Source organism: Amblyraja radiata, chromosome 19, assembly GCF_010909765.2.
Source record: "Amblyraja radiata isolate CabotCenter1 chromosome 19, sAmbRad1.1.pri, whole genome shotgun sequence".
Classification (NCBI taxonomy): domain Eukaryota; kingdom Metazoa; phylum Chordata; class Chondrichthyes; order Rajiformes; family Rajidae; genus Amblyraja; species Amblyraja radiata.
The window spans coordinates 42,579,959-42,598,055 of NC_045974.1; the positions used below are offsets into that span (position 1 = coordinate 42,579,959).

Consider the following 18,097-nt stretch of genomic DNA (forward strand, 5'->3'; position numbering starts at 1 on the left):
ATGATCAGCCATGATCATATTGAATGGCGGTGCTGGCTCAGAGGGCCAAATAGCCTATTCCGGCTCAGAGGGCCAAATAGCCTACTCCTGCACTTATTTTTCTATACTTCTTCTATGTTTCTATGAAATGATGAGACTGGTGCAGAGGTATAATTGGGTGTCCTCACTATGTACATGGAGGTTAATCACATGATACTTATTATGAAGAGCGGTAAGCCACCAGTACATTGAATAAGTCTTCTACAGAGTCTGCACTTCTATGGTTGGTAGAAATACTCTCCCAAAAAATTAGTCTTGTATGGTTTCGACCAGAAACATTCCCCATTCCTTCTCTCCAGAGATGATGCCTGGCCTGTTGAGTTATTCCAGCATTTCGGGTCTATCTCTCACAAAAATAATTCAGTTGTTAATATAGGAATATTTTTGCTGGGTTTTTAAGAGAGAGCTTACATCGTAAAATTTGATGAACACATCCACCCTGAAAAATAGTACCCTCCCTCCATTCATCTCACTTTAAGACAGCTGTGGCTGAGATTCGCATCTTTGCTGAGTCAGGAATGCAAATCCCATTTTAGAGGCTTGTGCAAGGATGCCTGAGCTGTGACTTCAATGCGGAATGAAGGAATGATACACTGTCAGGGAACAGTTTTTTAAATGAGATTTTAAACAACATTCTAACTCGTCTTTCTGGCCAATGTATATGAGGCCATCATATAATTCTGAAGAAAAGTTTGGGATATTGATTCCTTAACTACAATAAAACAGATTATTTGGTAGCTTTGCTGTGACCAAAATTGATTGCTGCAATTCCTATTGAACAACTTCTGTTCAAAAATAACTTTATTGGCTCCAGTGCTCTTCAGGGACTTCTGAGATAATGAAACTTCTTGTAAAAGTGCATATCTGACCAACATTTCACACAGAGAGTTGTGTATTTGTGGAATTCTCTGCCTCAGAAGGTGGTGGAGGCTGGTTCTCTGGATGCTTTCAAGATTAGATAGAGCTCTTAAAGATAGCGGAGTCAAGGGATATGGATAGAAGGCAGGAACGGGGTACTGATTGTGGATGATCAGCCATGATCACATTGAATGGCGATGCTGGTTTGAAGGGCCTAATGGTCTACTCCTGCACCTATTGTCATTTGTCTATTGTCTATCAGTCTGAAGAAGAGTCTCGACCCGAAATGTCACCCATTTCCTCTCTCCAGAGATGCTGCCTGTCCCGCTGAGTTACTCCAGCTTTTTGTGTCTTCCACCCAACATTATTTCCAGTGAAAGGTCTTCAATCTAAAACTTTTTCTTTTCACAATTGCTACCTGACCTGCTGAGTGTTCACAGCACTGTCTGCAGTTACTAGCCTTTATTTTTCTCTTTTGTATACTTGTCGTATCCTCGCACTCTGTCTTTACGACGGACACACTTGAATACAATGTAATTGCTAACTACACTCCCTCACCATTCAGGCTTCCTGGGATTCTCAAATCAGAGATTTTGCCCTGAATTTTCAGATGAATGTTTTAGTGACTGCCTTTGACCTTTTAACTAAAGAAGACAGAAAAGAGAATTGATAAAAGTGCGAAGAGTCTGGGTTAGAATTGCCCCAAAATTTGGCTTGCAGAAACCTTTGCAGTTTGTGGATCAAAGTTGGTCCCAGTTTTATTAATGCCTGAGATGGATTATTATACAAAGGTGGTGAACATATGCAGTGATGACAAAAAACATACAACACTCATTGGCATCAAGTAGAACATTTTAACACATGAAAGCAAGACTTAATAAAGGATTGAGGCCTGCTTCTTCGTCAGTTAACGGGTTACACATTATCTGGTCCTATTATAATCTGCCCTTATCCTCATCCCCACTGTCATCAACCTGTCGCCTGTTGTCTGACTACCCCCCACCAATAATCCATTTGAAATACCCGCCCACCCCTCAATCATCGTCGATCCGAGAATCTCCATTTCCACGAGGATTGTTTAACATCTACCTTCATCCGGCAGCCAGCTTAATCATCAACAATTTTTGCCCGATCAACCACCGCCATCTACCTGGTCACATCTGATATCAACATCTCCATCTACTTGAAACCCCAATGCATCACATTCCCACATAATCCTTTCTCTGATCTACCTGCCCCGAAGGTCTTCTCTCCAGCTCTACACTATTCCACGCTCTCTGCTCCAACCCCCAAATCACATCCTCAACAATGTCGACAAACAGAAGGTCAAGGAGGGAGGTCTTGTGTACCGTCGCAGCAGTAAAATTAGCCACAAGATGCTGTGGGCCAAATACAAATTGCTTGGGTATCCCATTCCTATTGCTGGAAGAGTCAGGGTTAAAGGTATTTGACAAAATAAACCAAATGAGACATGTTCACACTGCAAGTAGTTATGATTTGGAATGCAGTCATCGGAGTACAAACAAGTTTAATGGAGGCTGTCATAAAGTAATTGGATGCAGATTTAAGAGATTATAACAATAAATACGACTCCCTGCTGAAGCAATTAACAGACACGGAAAAATTGATGGAAGAGAAGGAGGGTGAAATGGAACAGATGAGCCACGAAATAACAGGTTTGAAAAAACAATACGATATGAATTGGGAGCTAACGAATAAACTGAATGAGAAATGTCAAGATTTAGAGTCCAGAACAAGAAGGCAAAACCTGAGAATAATAGGAGTTAAAGAGGGTGCGGAACACGGCTTTCAAATGCGTGATTTTATCACTAATTTACTTAAAGATGTTTTCAAACTGCCAGAAAAACCAAAGATAGATGTGGCACATCGAGTGGGTCGCTTCCAAAATCATGTTAGTGCTTCGCCAAGGCAAATTATTGTAAAGTTCCTAGACATTTCAACTTTGGAAAATCTATTAAAGAAGATACCCTATGGAGAAAATCTTACATTCGCTGATAATATCGTAAGATTCTACAGGGATTATCCTCGGGAAATTCTGGCAAAAAGACGCAAGTTTAAAAGGGCAAGCAGTATTTTATATGGACATTCTGAAGTTCGTTATGGCGTGATCCAGCGAAAATGCTATTTCATTTCAAGGCAAGCAACGCTCATTCACGGACCCGGACTCTGCTTGCAAATATGCCCAGGAGATTTTAAACAAAATTCAAGGAGGAACAGAATAATAGCCATTCTATCTGTGGAACTGATTTTCTCTGTTTCAATTAAGACACTCGAACTGCTCAGAACTGCTCAGACGCTTACCAGACAGGCTTATCTGGCAAGAATGTGTTTTTCAATAACACAACCCGAATTAAATTTCTGAACTGAAAGCACAGATGGAAGCTCAAGGTCGCAGGCTCGTTGCCAAGTCCTTCAGCCCTGACAATTATGATACTGTCCCCTTTTGACATGGCCATGATATGATGCATCTGTCCAACTTTATATGACCTATTATTTACACATATAACATATAACTAACTAACTAATTAACTACTTACGCGCAATAAACTCAACTAACGTTAAAGGCGTAATGTACTATACTAACACGACTAACTATTTAGCAGGAAGGATGGGGGAGGTTAGACATATATTTTAAATACTAATTATGAATTAACTAACATACAGGTTAATGAAAAGTGTAATTATTGACGAGGTACTTTAACCCATAATTACTTTTATTTTAGTCCAAATCTTCTAGCTTCTCTTTTATTCTATTTTAAACTGTTCAGCTATTAATTGACCTGATATGATAATTTTGGTTACAACTAGAGGGAACCGACTAACGTTGGGTCACACTTTAATAGGGGGGTAAGGCCCAGTGCATAGTTTCATCGACGGAGGTCAATTTAAAAACAATCCTAGCTACCATAGGTGGCTTTTTTGTAAGATATCGCTTTTTTGATAACTTACACTCACTTTTGTTGTTTATTCACAATTATGTGTTGTATGATTTAACAATGTTTATGTACACTTTATGTTATGTTTTTCTCTTTCCCTTAATTATGTTTAATAGTGTCAGGAGATGTAAAGCTACTGCAGAAATTATGAAGGACAACTCTGGAATCGGGATCCCGAGGTACTTGGCTGCATCACATGAATCATACAGTCTGGTAATAATAGCCAATGCAAGATAAAAGTCGAACAAATATCGGAGGTCTCACTTTCTGTAGTTGGAACATCAGAGGTGCGAACGAGCCAATTAAGAGGGGTAAAATTCTGGCACAATTAAAATAATTAAATATGGATATTGCTTTCCTACAAGAGACACATTTGAAACAACAAACTCAGATCAGATTAAGGGCAAACTGGATAGGTCAAACCTATTACTCCTCATTCACCTCTAAAGCAAGAGGCATGGCTATTATAATTCGGAAGGGTATACCTTTTAAATTAAAGAAATCCATATTTGATAAAGAGGGAAGATACGTTATAGTCACGGGAGAAATTTACAATACACCATTAACTATGATAAATATTTACGCGCCTAATTTTGATAACCCACAACTTTTTAAGAAAATAATAGATTTAATCGCAGAGCATAATTATCAAAATATAATAATGGGGGGAGATTTTAATTGTGTTATAGACCCATATTTAGATAAATCAATAAAGGTAGGGAAGCGTCTTGTTAAAACTAAGACCTGTGAATTTTTAAATATTTATATAAAAAATAACAACATAGCTGATGTTTGGAGAATAGCAAATCCAAGTGGTAGGGAATATTCATTTTACTCATCAGTTCATAAAACTTATTCACGAATTGACTATTTCTTATTGGACACAAAATTAATCCCGTATACAAATAAACCATCATATCATAATAGTATTATTTCTGATCATTCACCATTGACTTTTATACTTAAAATTGAGGGAATGCCGGGTATAAAACCTTTTTGGAGATTCAACGCACACATATTAAATAACCCGCAGGGCTATGAGTATATAAAAGAACAAACAAATTTTTTTTTCGAAATAAATGACACGCCGGGTATTTCTGCACCGCTATTATGGGAAACCTTCAAGGCATATATTTGCGGCGTCATAATCTCTTACCAAAGTTTTCAAAATAAGGAAAATAAAAGAGAACTTCAGCCGATAGAACAGGAAATAAAATTACTAGAACTGGACAATGCAACTGACCCAACCATAGATAAACGTAATAAGATAACTTTATTGAAATATAAAATCAATAGAATACTACGGCAAGAGTAATAAGATTATTCCAAATTACAAAACAAGCACACTTCGAATTTGGGGATAAGCCACATAAATTACTTGCGAGGCAACTGAAGCAACAAGAAAAGGAAAAAACTATCACTAAAATTAAATCGGATAAGGGTGAGTTTCTAACACTGCCAAAGGATATTAATAAGAGGTTTGCCCAATTTTATCATAATTTATATACATCTAAAATAAATACAGATGTTAGTAAAATTACAAATTTTTTAGATAATTGCAATCTCCCAAAATTGGATAGTTTAGAACAAGAGCAATTAGGAGCACGGATTACTAGTGAAGAAATAAAACAAATAATAAACTCACTGAAAAATGGGAAGACCCCAGGACCAGATGGTTTTAGTAATGAATTTTATAAAAGATTTCAGGAGTCAATTGTTCCAAGATTATTCAATTTATACATGCAGGCTTATACTGAAAATAAACTACCAGAAACCCTAGCAGAAGCAACAATAACGCTTATACCAAAAAAAGATAAAGATTTAGATGAACCGGGTTCTTATAGAGCTATTTCACTTCTAAATACGGATCAGAAAATTTTAACAAAGATTCTAGCTAGAAGACTAAATAATTATATTAACAATTTAATAAATACGGATCAAACGGGATTTATACCCAAAAGACAATCATTTAATAATTTGAGAAGGCTTTTCAATATAATGTACTCTCACAATGAGGACAATGAAGATATTTCAGTTGTTACGCTGGATGCAGAGAAGGCATTTGATCAGGTAGAATGGCAGTATTTATACAAGGTACTCCAAAAATTTAATACGGGAGAGAATTTTATTAGATGGGTTAAATTACTTTACGATAGACCTACGGCAAGAATATTAACTAACAATACGCTATCTCCAAAATTTTACTTATCAAGGGGTAATAGGCAAGGTTGTGCCTTATCACCATTGCTATTTGCCCTTATGATAGAACCGCTGGCCGAAAAGATTAGAAATCACCCGAATATTCACGGATATAACACTAAGGACTCAAAGAATAAAATGTCATTATACGCTGATGATATCATTTTATATATTACTAATACACAAACGAGTATACCCACATTATTAACATTAATTGAGGAATTCGGCTCTTTTTCAGGATATAGAATAAATTGGAATAAAAGCGAAATTATGTCTTTAAAACCACAGGATTCGAGACACTTACTAAAATTCCCCTTCAAAATTGCAACAGAAAAATTCAAGTATCTGGGTATTCAAATTACGAGAAGACACAAATCATTATTTAGTGCCAATTTTATGCCACTATTAAATAAACTGAATGATATGATTACATTTTGGAAAACGTTCCCGCTCTCATTGATAGGTAGAATTAACGCTATAAAAATGGCTTTCTTACCACAATTAATATATTTGTTTCAAGCGATCCCAATATATATTCCAAAATACTTTTTCAAAAAACTAGATTCTACTATCACTAATTTTATATGGGATTACAGAGCAAACAGAACTCAACGAAAGCATTTGTGTAAACCTAAAGAAGTTGGGGGTTTATCATTACCTAACTTTATGTATTACTACTGGGCAGTGCATATTAAGAACATAATGTACTGGTTGGATAGTTCCACTCAGCAGTTGGAGTGGATAAGAATGGAGAAAGAGGAGTGCTATCCGCACGATATAGGAACGATCTTGCTCTCACCGATAAAATTGAATAGTATAATATATAAGAACCCAATTATTCACAATACAATAAGAATTTGGAAACAAATAAAAGTACCCTTGAAATTAAATAATCTATCAGTACTAACCCCACTAGTGAACAATCCCGCATTCAAACCTTCTCTCATCGACAACACATATCAACAATGGGATAGACTGGGGATTAGGAAAGTAGGGGATATGTATGAATTGGGCAACTGTTATCATTTCAACATTTAAAATTAAAATTTAAACTGAAGGATAATCAATATTTTAAATATATACAGATATGTGACTTTATGAAGAAATATATACATAGATTTCAAACTATATTTTTAGACCCTTTAGAAGAAGTAATGAATATTAAGGCTGATTCACAAAAACTAATATCATACTTTTATAATAATATATTATATAGAGAATCACCCTCAACAGAAGCACTAAGAGAAGATTGGGAACATGAGCTAATGATAAAGATCTCGAAGGATAGATGGGAAAAATATCTGATGAACACACATAATTGTTCTATTAATGCAAGACATAATTTAATTCAATTCAAATTATTACATAGACTATATTATTCAAAAACGAGGTTGAATAAATTTTATCCAAACGTCTCTCCCAGATGCGATAAATGTTTGTTTCAAAACGCTATTATAACACATTCATTTGTAGGATGTACAAAGTTGAATAAATTTTGGAGTGATATATTTGATATATTTACAAAGCTTTTTAAGTCCACAATAGAACCTAAAACGGAATGGATTATATTTGGAATAATAGTAGAAGATATCAATTTAAATAAAGACCAAAATGTTTTTTTTAATTATGGGTTAATAATTGGAAAGAAATTGATACTTAAATTTTGGAAAAATACAACCATACCAACTGTTAAAATGTGGATTAGGAATATGATGGACATAGCCTTGAAGAAATGAGACTCCGACTAATAGATAAATATGACCAATTCTTAAGGAGTTGGTCTCCTTTCATCGACTTTTTGGAATCATGTGATGCAGCTGTACCGTAAAGATTACTGATTTCAATTCATGCCGTGGATAGATCTACATCTCCGAATATAGATTTGAAAATTTCTCTTTTAAGGGGCCTTCTCTCCTATTTCTACTTTCTACTTTTTCTTTTTTTTTTATATACACACTTCACGTTTTTCTATTCTCTACCATCTATTTTTCCTCTTTTTCCCCTTTCTATTGTTTTCTTTTTCTTGTCTTACTTCCCTTCTCAAAACATAAAAGTAGAGGTTGTACATAGAATGGATTACGGTATGACATAGTTGGCACCTAAAATTAGGTTCCACTGTAAACTATTAACTTCTAATAAAATAAACAAAACATTAAAAAAAACAAAAAAAACAGAAGGTCAAGGAGGGAGGTCTTGTGTACCGTCGCATCAGTAAAATTAGCCACAAGATGCTGTGGGCCAAATACAAATTGCTTGGGTATCCCATTCCTATTGCTGGAAGAGTCAGGGTTAAAGGTATTTGACAAAATAAACCAAATGAGACATGTTCACACTGCAAGTAGTTATGATTTGGAATGCAGTCACCGGAGTACAAACAAGTTTAATGGAGGCTGTCATAAAGTAATTGGATGCAGATTAGAAGGGAGAAAATAGGCAGGGTTGTAAGGAAAGAGCTGTGACTATTAATAGTTAAATTGTTCAATGAGCTTAGTTTAGTTTAGAGATACAGCGCGGAAACAAGCTCTTCGGCCCACCATGTCCACGCCGACCAACAATCCTCGCACACTAACACTATTACCTACACACACTAGGGATAATTATACTAAGCCAAGTAACCTATAAATCTGCATGTCTTTGGAATGTGGGCAGAAACCGGAGATCCTGGAGAAAATCCCACACAGGTCGCGGGGAGAACGTACAAACTCCGTACAGACAAGCACCCGTAGTCAGGATCGAACCTGGCTCTCCAGCGCTGTAAGGCAGTAATGCTATCGCCGTGTCACTGTACTGAATGTCCTACGTCTATGCTGCTAAGATCCTATGATTTGGGTTTTACTCTACCACTCAAATGGAAGTACTTTATCTACTGAATCTCATTGCAATTTTAAAGGAGCATCTTCTCAATCCACATTTGGAGGAAAGCATTCCTTCTGGTGATGGCGGCCTCTCAGTTTTGGTTGAATCTTTGCGATTGATCTTGCACTCTTTTGAAATAAACACCAGAACTAAACACAAATTTAACATTCTCTGCGTTTAATCTGGAACAATAAAGTTAATAGTTACTAAAGGAAAAAAAATCTTCTTAATTTTATTTTCTTCTAATTTTTAATGATGATCTTCAAAACACCAATACTGTGCATTTCAGAAGAATACTGCACTTCAGAATGGGTTTTACAATTTTTGAAATATACACACAAGGAGCAGGAAATTGTAACTAGACATAATACTTTTAAGAAACACTGAAAATACATCTGCATTGTACACTTCAGAAGACTTTATAAAAATTACCTTGGGATGTGCGATTTTTACACTTTGATGCAGAAGATTTGCCCAGTTCTGAAAAAGAAACATGCAAATTGTTAAACAATTAATCTCATAAATTCAGAAGAATCTGTTATTAATCCTGCAGAAAAATATCTTCAGCATTTACATGGTATAAAAATCACACATCAACTCGAGTGTAGTATTCTGGTAGGTATAATAAAAAGTATGCCTTGAGGCTGGTTATAATGCAACAGCTAATCTAAGGAGCAAATTGAAAATGCACAGTGTTATATTTTTGTTTACAGTACTCGTATACTCGTACTGTTTTGAAGTCTATACCGATCAAAGTCTTGCCTTCTGTATGTAAATATAAGCAATACAATGAGCTATAGAAATAAGTAATAAAAATGAGTGGAGCATGTTTTGAAAGTGGAAGAACAAACAGTGTATTATTCATGGTGACCCTAAAGGAAAATGTGGCATAAGACAGTCGGGTTAATGCTTGCTGCTCAATAACAAGACAGAGGGGTGGCGTGGCACTCATGATAAATACACAATGCAGAATTCTTGTTGTCATCAAACTGAAGCAAAGTGACGTCTTTCTAAATAAGTAGCTCTCTGAAGTAGTTGTCACACTTATAATGGAAGAATGGACCAGTCTGTGCCAATTAGATCCGTAAGCATTCCTTGTGAGTTTATAAAGTCTTCTGCTTGGCTCTATCGGTAGCACTGTTCTGAAGTCTGACTGTAGAAAAATAATTCTGGAGGGAGCTGAGGAGTTGTTGTCCTCACAAACTTCAAGTGAACCACGTTCTACTGATCCAGAAAATGCCACATACTGTACATCAGAATATGCAAATTACAAGGTGAGAATTAGATGCATTTTGATGAATGTTTACAGCTGATGATATCAATGATCTGCTAAGTGCAAATATTGTAATGCTTTAACATGCCGACTCATGAATTTCTCCCAACCCTCATCCTCCCTCCCGTCCCTATCATCATCATCATCATCATCATCATCATCATCATCATCATCATCATCATCATCATCATCTCTACACTTCAGCAATGTACTAATTTCTAATGGCTCAATGGTGCCATAGAGGGTACTCTGTTTATTTCAGTGCCTCTTCTGGTCTGTAGCTCTGTTGTAGACTAGCAAGTGTGTCTAATTCACAACTGAGCTGCAGACGAGCACGTGACCTCAACTGGATTCACATGGTTATTACTATTAATGCCCCTTTGGCTTAGAGATAAATCGCTCAATGTTTCAGGATAGTGTTTCCTTGTGAAAATAGAGGTTATTATGTTTCCCAAGTTTAAATATGTAAGTATACCAATAATTTAACAGATTTTATTTTATAGTGAAAATTGTAGATTTCAGATCTATTCATAAAGAATGTTACAATGCAACAATTAACGCAACTTTAGATTTGTATTAAAAAAAGCTTCTAAAATATAGACGCAACTCTTAAAAGAGAATCAGATATCATTCAGAGAGTTGTATTTTTGGACTCACTCATGACTCTGGTAATCATTGCTCTGTTCTACTCAAAACTGATTTTGGACATTCCAATAGATGAAAACGACAGCTGAAGAGTTGATTTTGGTAATATAACTATGACTGAATGATTTTGTTTATGATTTTCTTATATTTCTTTATCTTTGTTATTTTAAATCCAACACCAAAGTAAAAAACTCTTCGGAGAATGTGAAGTTTTAATGGTTCTATTGTGTGGAGCATCTGAGGACAAAATTAAGTTTCTATGTAATGTGCGACCGCTGTTCACGTTGACACTATGCGGTTCTCTGCTCTATAAACAAGGTTTTCAAAGTTTGTCACGTTATTTTCAACAGGTCCAGACACACCTAGAAAACTCAACAAAGTACCACATCCACCAGGCTCAGAGGCAGCAGGTGAAGCAGTACCTGGCACTGGGCACCAAGTTTTCCAATCAGAGCCTTTCCATTTCTCACGCACACCTGGGAGAGTCTATTGGAGCACCTCCTGTTATGAGAAATGGTCATCTCCCCTCTGGCAATGAAACTAATATGCCCGACAGTCCAATCACACTGCTATCTCTGGGAACCAACCAAGAAAATGAGGTAATCTTTCCTTTACTATATTTCAATGCTTTTCTTTACAAATAATTTTGCTGTGGTAGAAAGGAAAATTGTTAGAGGCTTTATTGTATTTATTTTAATTTACGTTATTGTTTGCCAATTACAAATTGCGTGCAAGGCTTCATTGCAGACAATTAGGGGCTTTTCCAGGTCGCACAACAGCTCATAATGTCATACAACATAAGTCTCCGACTTCATTCTGTCTCCGACTACATTCTATCTTTGTCCCGCCCACTCCCCTGACATCAGTCTGAAGAAGGGTCTCGACCCGAAACGTCGCCCATTCCTTCTCTTCCAGAGATGCTGACTGTCCCGCTGAGTAACTCCAGCATTTTGTGTCTACTTTCGATTTATACCAGCATCTGCAGTTCTTTTTCACACATAGCAACAGGCCCTTCAGCCCACCATCGAAGCTAGTCCTACTTAGCCACGTTTGGCCTATATCCCTCTAAACCTATCCTATCCTGCCCATTGCCGACCAAGATGCCCCATCTAAGCTGGCCCCACTCTCCCACTATTTTCCCATACCCTCTAAACCTATCCTACCTATCTCATTACTCTTCCCTCTTCTTATTCTTATAAAGTTATTCCAGAACAGACAATAATAATTCAGCATGATTCTAATTTGTTATTTTCACATTCCGAAATGTCACAAATTTCAATGTTATTGTAATAGAAAAATGATCAAACTTTACTTATTTAGCCATTAATGTTGAAGTGACGTAAAATCTGCCTGACCGTATAATTCTGTCATTTCCATGTGCATTATTCAGACCTCATTGTTCCCACTGAAACAATGTGGTCTGAGTGATGCTCACTGAAGCATCACAGTATGAAAACCTCAAGTCTTGGCAGAAAGGAGTTTTTAATGTATACGAGAGAGTTAGATCAAGCTCTTAAGGCTAATGGAATCAAGGGATATGACGAGAAAGCAGGAACAGGGCACTGATTTTGGATGATCAGCCATGATCATATTGAATGGTGGTGCTGGTTCGAAGGTTCTATTCCTGCACCTGTTTTCTATGTTTCTATGTTAATCATGATTTAATGAAATATCCTATTGATCTCATTGGATTCTTTAAACGTTGCAATTGGCAGATGAGTAACATTTACAAATATGAGCTTGGGAAAGAAGGATTAATTTAGGGATTTTTGATACACTTGTGAATACCATTTTGCTTTATGTCTATGATATTTTAATACCATTTTGCTTTACGTCTATGAAATGTTAATTCTCACCTAGGTCAGTGATTCCCAACCTGGGGCCATGGTAAATTTCAGGGGGGCCACAGAAAAAATTGTGGATTTAGGGGGCCATAGGTTCAATGAAGGGGGCCACTTTTTTTCTGCTAATAATGTCAGGGAAGGGGGGGGAGGGGGGGGGCACAGAAAAATTAAAGAGCCCAAGGGGGCCATGAACTAAAAAAAGGTTGGGAACCACTGACCTAGGTCACAGCGAACAAAGGCGTTTCCTTTATCATTGTAACTTTTTTGCAAAGCTTTCATTCATTTGTCCTAGATCTCTCTACACCACCGTCTATATCTCTTTTTTAAGAAGGAACTGCAGATGCTGGAAGGTAGACAAAGGTGCAGGAGAAACTCAGCGGGTGCAGCAGCATCTATGGAGCGAAGGAAATAGGCAACGTATCAGGCCGAAACGTTGCCTATTTCCTTCGCTCCATAGATGCTGCTGCACCCGCTGATGTTTTCCAGCACTCTTGTTTCCCTTTGCCCTGACTCTCAGTCTGAAGAAGGTTCTCGGCCCAAAATATCACCCATTCCTTTTCGCCAGAGATGCTGAGTTACTCCAGCTTTTTGTGTCTATCTTCGGTTTAAACCAAAATCTGCAGTTCCTTCCTGCACAACTTATATTTAGTGTTATGTTAAAGTACGGCTTCAAAACCCAGAATCCCCAAATCACTCTGTCCTTGCACTGGGCGACAAGAACACAAATCCTGTAAGTTTGACATGATGTTTACCATACTGAGCTGAGGAAATGTATAAGAAATGCAAGCCATCAGTAATAGAAATATTGAGAGTCATTAGTTAAACACCTGGGTATGTACAGTACTTGTGCAAGTGACAAATAGCGGTGAATTATGAAGCCTCACGTTTATCATCTGTAAATATAAAACAAATATATGTTAATATGGAAATGAAGCTAATTCAGAAATCATTTAATAGGGGAACATTGGTGACCAATTCTCATTGACTTTTGGACCAAAGACATAAGGGCCTGTCCCACGAGCATGCGACTCCATGCGGCAAGCGCGACCTAACGTGGTCGCTTGATCCGTACGGCCTCGCGGGGCTGGTCCCACTTTGATCGCCGGAGCCGTATGGAATTGTGCAGAGCTGGTTCCGACATCGCGCGGGGCCTCCGAAAAACCGACCGTGTTCAAAAATTCCCGCGGACTTCGCTCAAACTTCACGTCACTCACTCGACCTCCGCGCGACCCCCGCTTCCGGTTTGGTCATGCTCGCCGCATGCAGGCGCAGGCTGGTGGGACCGGCCCTGTACGGGGATCACTCGACCTCCGCACGGCCCCCACGCGGCCCCCGCTTCCGGTTTGGTCGCGCTTGCCGCAAGCAGGTCGCATGCTCTTGGGACAGGCCCTTTAAATGCAACAGTCAAGCCATCTTGTTAATTTGTACATAATATAGTTGTTTTGTATTACCACGCAAAGCTTTACCAGAGATGTGGGTTATTGCCTTAGCTAAATAGCTGAGTTGTAAGTGAAAGCCATCAATTTGATTATCTTTCATTAGTTATCCATATAAATACATTTCACTCAAGGTCCCTGACATATTGCAGCTTCCAGTCCATTCCCTTTTATTGTCACTTAAAGTGATGTTGAGAGCACCATATCGTGATTGTCACTTTAACCTGCACATCACATTGATTTTTAGATGGATGATGTTATCGATGATATAATCAGTTTGGAATCAAGTTGCTTTAATGAAGATTCCCCCAGCTGTATGGAGCCGTCATCTCTAATGCACAACACAGTAAGTACTGAAAAAGTATGAAGAGGCAACTTTAGTGACCAAACGGCATGCAGGGTGATAAGGGGGAACAATTAACATTGCAGCATTGTGCTGGGGCAAAATAAAATACAATGATACTGAGCCTGTTTCTGAAAGTAGATGCTTAAAATAGTTTACTGAAGTATCCATTCATAAGGTCACAAGGTCACAAGGATAGTAGAATTAGACCATTCGGCCCATCAAGTCTACTCCGCCATTCAATCATGGCTGATCTATTTCTCCCTCCTAACCCCATTCTCCTGCCTCCTCCCCGTAACCTTTGCTACCTGTACTAATCATGAATCTATCTACAGTATCTCTGTCTTAAAAATATCCATTGACTTGGCCTCCACAGCCTTCTGTGGCAAAGAATTCCACACATGCACCACCCTCTAACTAAAGAAATGTCTCCTCATCTTCTTCCTAAAAGAACGTCCTTTAATTCTGAGGCTATGACTTCTAGACTCTCCCACTAGTGGAACATCCTCTCCGCATCCACCATCCTCTCCACATTCCACATAATTCCACCCCATCTCCCTCTCCCCACCACTCATGTGTTTCATCCCATTATATGCCATGAATGATCAGGACCAGGAGTAAGGGGAAAGTCAGGGTACACCGGCTAAATCTGTTATGTGCCAAGAGATTTGGTTTAGTTTAGAGATACAGCGTGGAAACATGCCCTTTGGCCCACCGAGTCCGCACCGACCAGCAATCCCCGCGCACTAACACTATCCTACACACACTAGGGACAATTTACAATTTTACCAAGCCAATTAACCTACAAACCTGCACGCCTTTGGAGTGTGGGAGGAAAAAGGAGCAGCCGGAGAAAACCCACACAGTCACAGGGAGAACGTACAAACTCTGTGCAAACGAGCACCGTTAGCCAGGAACAAACCCAGGTCTCTAGTGCTGTAAGGCAGCAGTTCTACTGCTATGCCACCGTGCCGCCCCCATTTCCACAAGTTTGGTTTGTCCACTAGCTGAATAAGAGCCTGGACAGGGAACTTGACACTATATAAATTTTGATAATAATTTTTATAGCTTTTGATGGGTAAAGCAGTATCATACAAGTTTCCCCTGGTGCTGTTAGAATGTAATTTCCACCGATGTACTTCAATAATGTAACTAAGCACCTACAGTAAGAGCTAAGGCTAAGAGTGCATTGCAACCTGCTGAATCTGACCTGTGCTCATTTATATTGTGCTTTTCAAAGACACTGAATTAAACCTTTACATGCTCCCCCAGTTTATGGTGCACACCCCAGCTCAGAATGTCATAGTCATCGAGTCACAGCATGATGCATGCCCTACCAGGCCAACTAGTCCATTACCACCACGAGAACCCAGCTAAACCATACCCGTTCAGCCCATATCCCACCAAATCTTTCCTATCCTGTACTTGTCCAAATGTCTATTCAATGTTGTTATTGTACCTGGCTCAACCACGTCCTCATGCAGCTTACTCCATATACCACCACCTTCTGCCTGAAGAAGTGAGAACATAATCAGTACAGCGCTGGAACGGGCACTTTGGCCCACAGCTGAACATGCTGCTAAGTCAAGCTGATCTCATCTGCCTGTACATGATCCATATCGCCTATATTCCCTGCACTTCCAAAAGCCTCTTAAATTTGCCAATGCTGCACCTATTTCCACCACCAACCCTGGAAATGCGTTCCAGACCCCCCCTGCTATCTGTGTAAAAACTTGCCCTGCACATCTCCATGAAACTTGTCCCCCTCTCACCTGATAGCTACGCCCTCAGATGCTGGACATTTCCACCCTGGGGAAAAGATTCTAACTGTCTACCCTCTCTATGCCAATGTCTACTCTATTTATGCCAAGTTGCCCCTCAGAGCCTAGAATTGTGGTCGCTGGTCCCAAAACCCTCGTTCTGTGATACCACGGTCCACAGATCAGAAGAAGGGTCTCGACTGGAAACGTCACTCATTCCTTCTCTCCTGTGCCGCTGAGTTACTCCAGCTTTCTGTGCCCATCTTAGGTTTTAACCAGCATTCGTTCCTTCCTACACATACCACAGTCCCTTGTCCAGTCCAATTGCCTAAGAGTAGGTCAAGCTTTGTCTTCCCCCTTGTAGGTCCCTCTACATATGCTTGAGGAAACTTCTGTGAATGCATTTGACCAATCCACCTCATCTAAACCCTTGACACTATGGCAACTTGACAGCTCCTTTGAACACTCTTCCCCTCATCTTCAGGTAATCAAACTTGACAATGAAGGGGATAAAACAATGGTCTGATGTGCTACCAAAATACACAGAGCAATCCCAACAATATGCAGATGACTCCAGGATTGTGGGACCCAAAGTGGTGGAGTAACTTGGTTACGTCAGGTCACGCAGGTCACGTGGTGAACGTACAAACTCCGAACAGACAGCACCCGTAGTCAGGATCGAACCCGGGTCTCCGGCGCTGCATTCGCTGTAAGGCAGTAACTCTACCGCTGCGCCACCGTAACCGCCCTGATGCACTTTGGGAGGTCAAATGTAAGGAGAAAATGTACAATTCATGGCATGACCCTCAATGGCATTGAGAATGCGTTGCCAGGGTTGGAGGTTGAAGCAGATATGACAGTGGCATTTAAGAGGCTTTTGATTTGGAGGGAATGGAGTGATAAGGATTATGTATGATACGATATGATAGAACGTTATTTATCCCAGGAGGTAAATTAATTTGCCAACTGTCATAAATACACAAAATACATGAAACATGAAACATTAAATTAAAGTGACAAGTGGTAAGGCTTTGGTCAAGTCCAAAGATTGAGGAGGCAGGGGTGGGGAAGGGGGGGAGAGGTCAGTCTCAGTCTCGGTCTACCCCACGACTCCTGTGACATTCTGTGCTGCACCTTGGTGGAACCAGTCTGTTGCTGAAGGTGCTCCTCAGGTTGACCAGTGTGTCATGGAGGGGGTGAGCTGTATTGTCCAAGATGCTCTGTAGTTTGAGGAGTATCCCAAGAATCCAACTCCACACCCAGGACGGAGCCAGCATTCCTAATATGTAAAGAGTGCACTTAAGAGGGAAATCAGGAGGGCAAAAGGAGGACATGAGATAACTTAGGCATCAAGGTAAAGGAGAATCCTAAGAGATTCTACGATATCAAGAGGAAGGGCATGACTAGAGAGAAAATGGGATCTCTTAAGGATCAATGTGATCATCTTTGTGTGCAGCCGCACGAGATGGGTGAGGTGTTAAATAAATATTTCTCATCTTTATTTACCATGAAAAAGGCCATGGAGACTAAATAATTAAGGGGAATGAATATTGATGTATTAGAACATATCCAGATTACATAAGAGAAGGTCTTTGGCATATTAAGATGGATAAATGCACAGGGCCTGATCTAGTGAATCCTAAGTCATGAAGGGATTCAAGGAAAATATTGCTGGGTGTCTGGTAGAGATATTTGCATCGCCCTTAGCCATTCGAGAGGTACCGAAAGGTTGGAGGGTGTCAAATATTTTGTCTTTATTTAAGAAAGGCTACATAGGCAAACTAGGAACTATCAGCCACTAAGCTTAACATCGGTGGCAGGAAAGTTACTGGAGGAAATTATGAGGGACAACACTTGTAAAGACAAGGATTGATATTGGATTGTATG

The 18,097-nt window shown here is 39.1% G+C and overlaps 1 protein-coding gene across 2 annotated transcripts in view; it reads left to right on the plus strand.

Moving 5' to 3' along the window:
• The window catches only part of tfec (transcription factor EC), a 97,183-nt gene that overhangs the window by 41,044 nt on the left and 38,042 nt on the right, over window positions 1-18,097 (plus strand). For both annotated transcript variants that reach the window (XM_033038328.1, XM_033038329.1), the window contains exons 2-3: window positions 11,178-11,426; window positions 14,355-14,453. In XM_033038328.1, coding sequence (XP_032894219.1) covers window positions 11,178-11,426; window positions 14,355-14,453 — 348 coding nt within the window. The remainder of the gene's footprint in view (window positions 1-11,177; window positions 11,427-14,354; window positions 14,454-18,097) is intronic.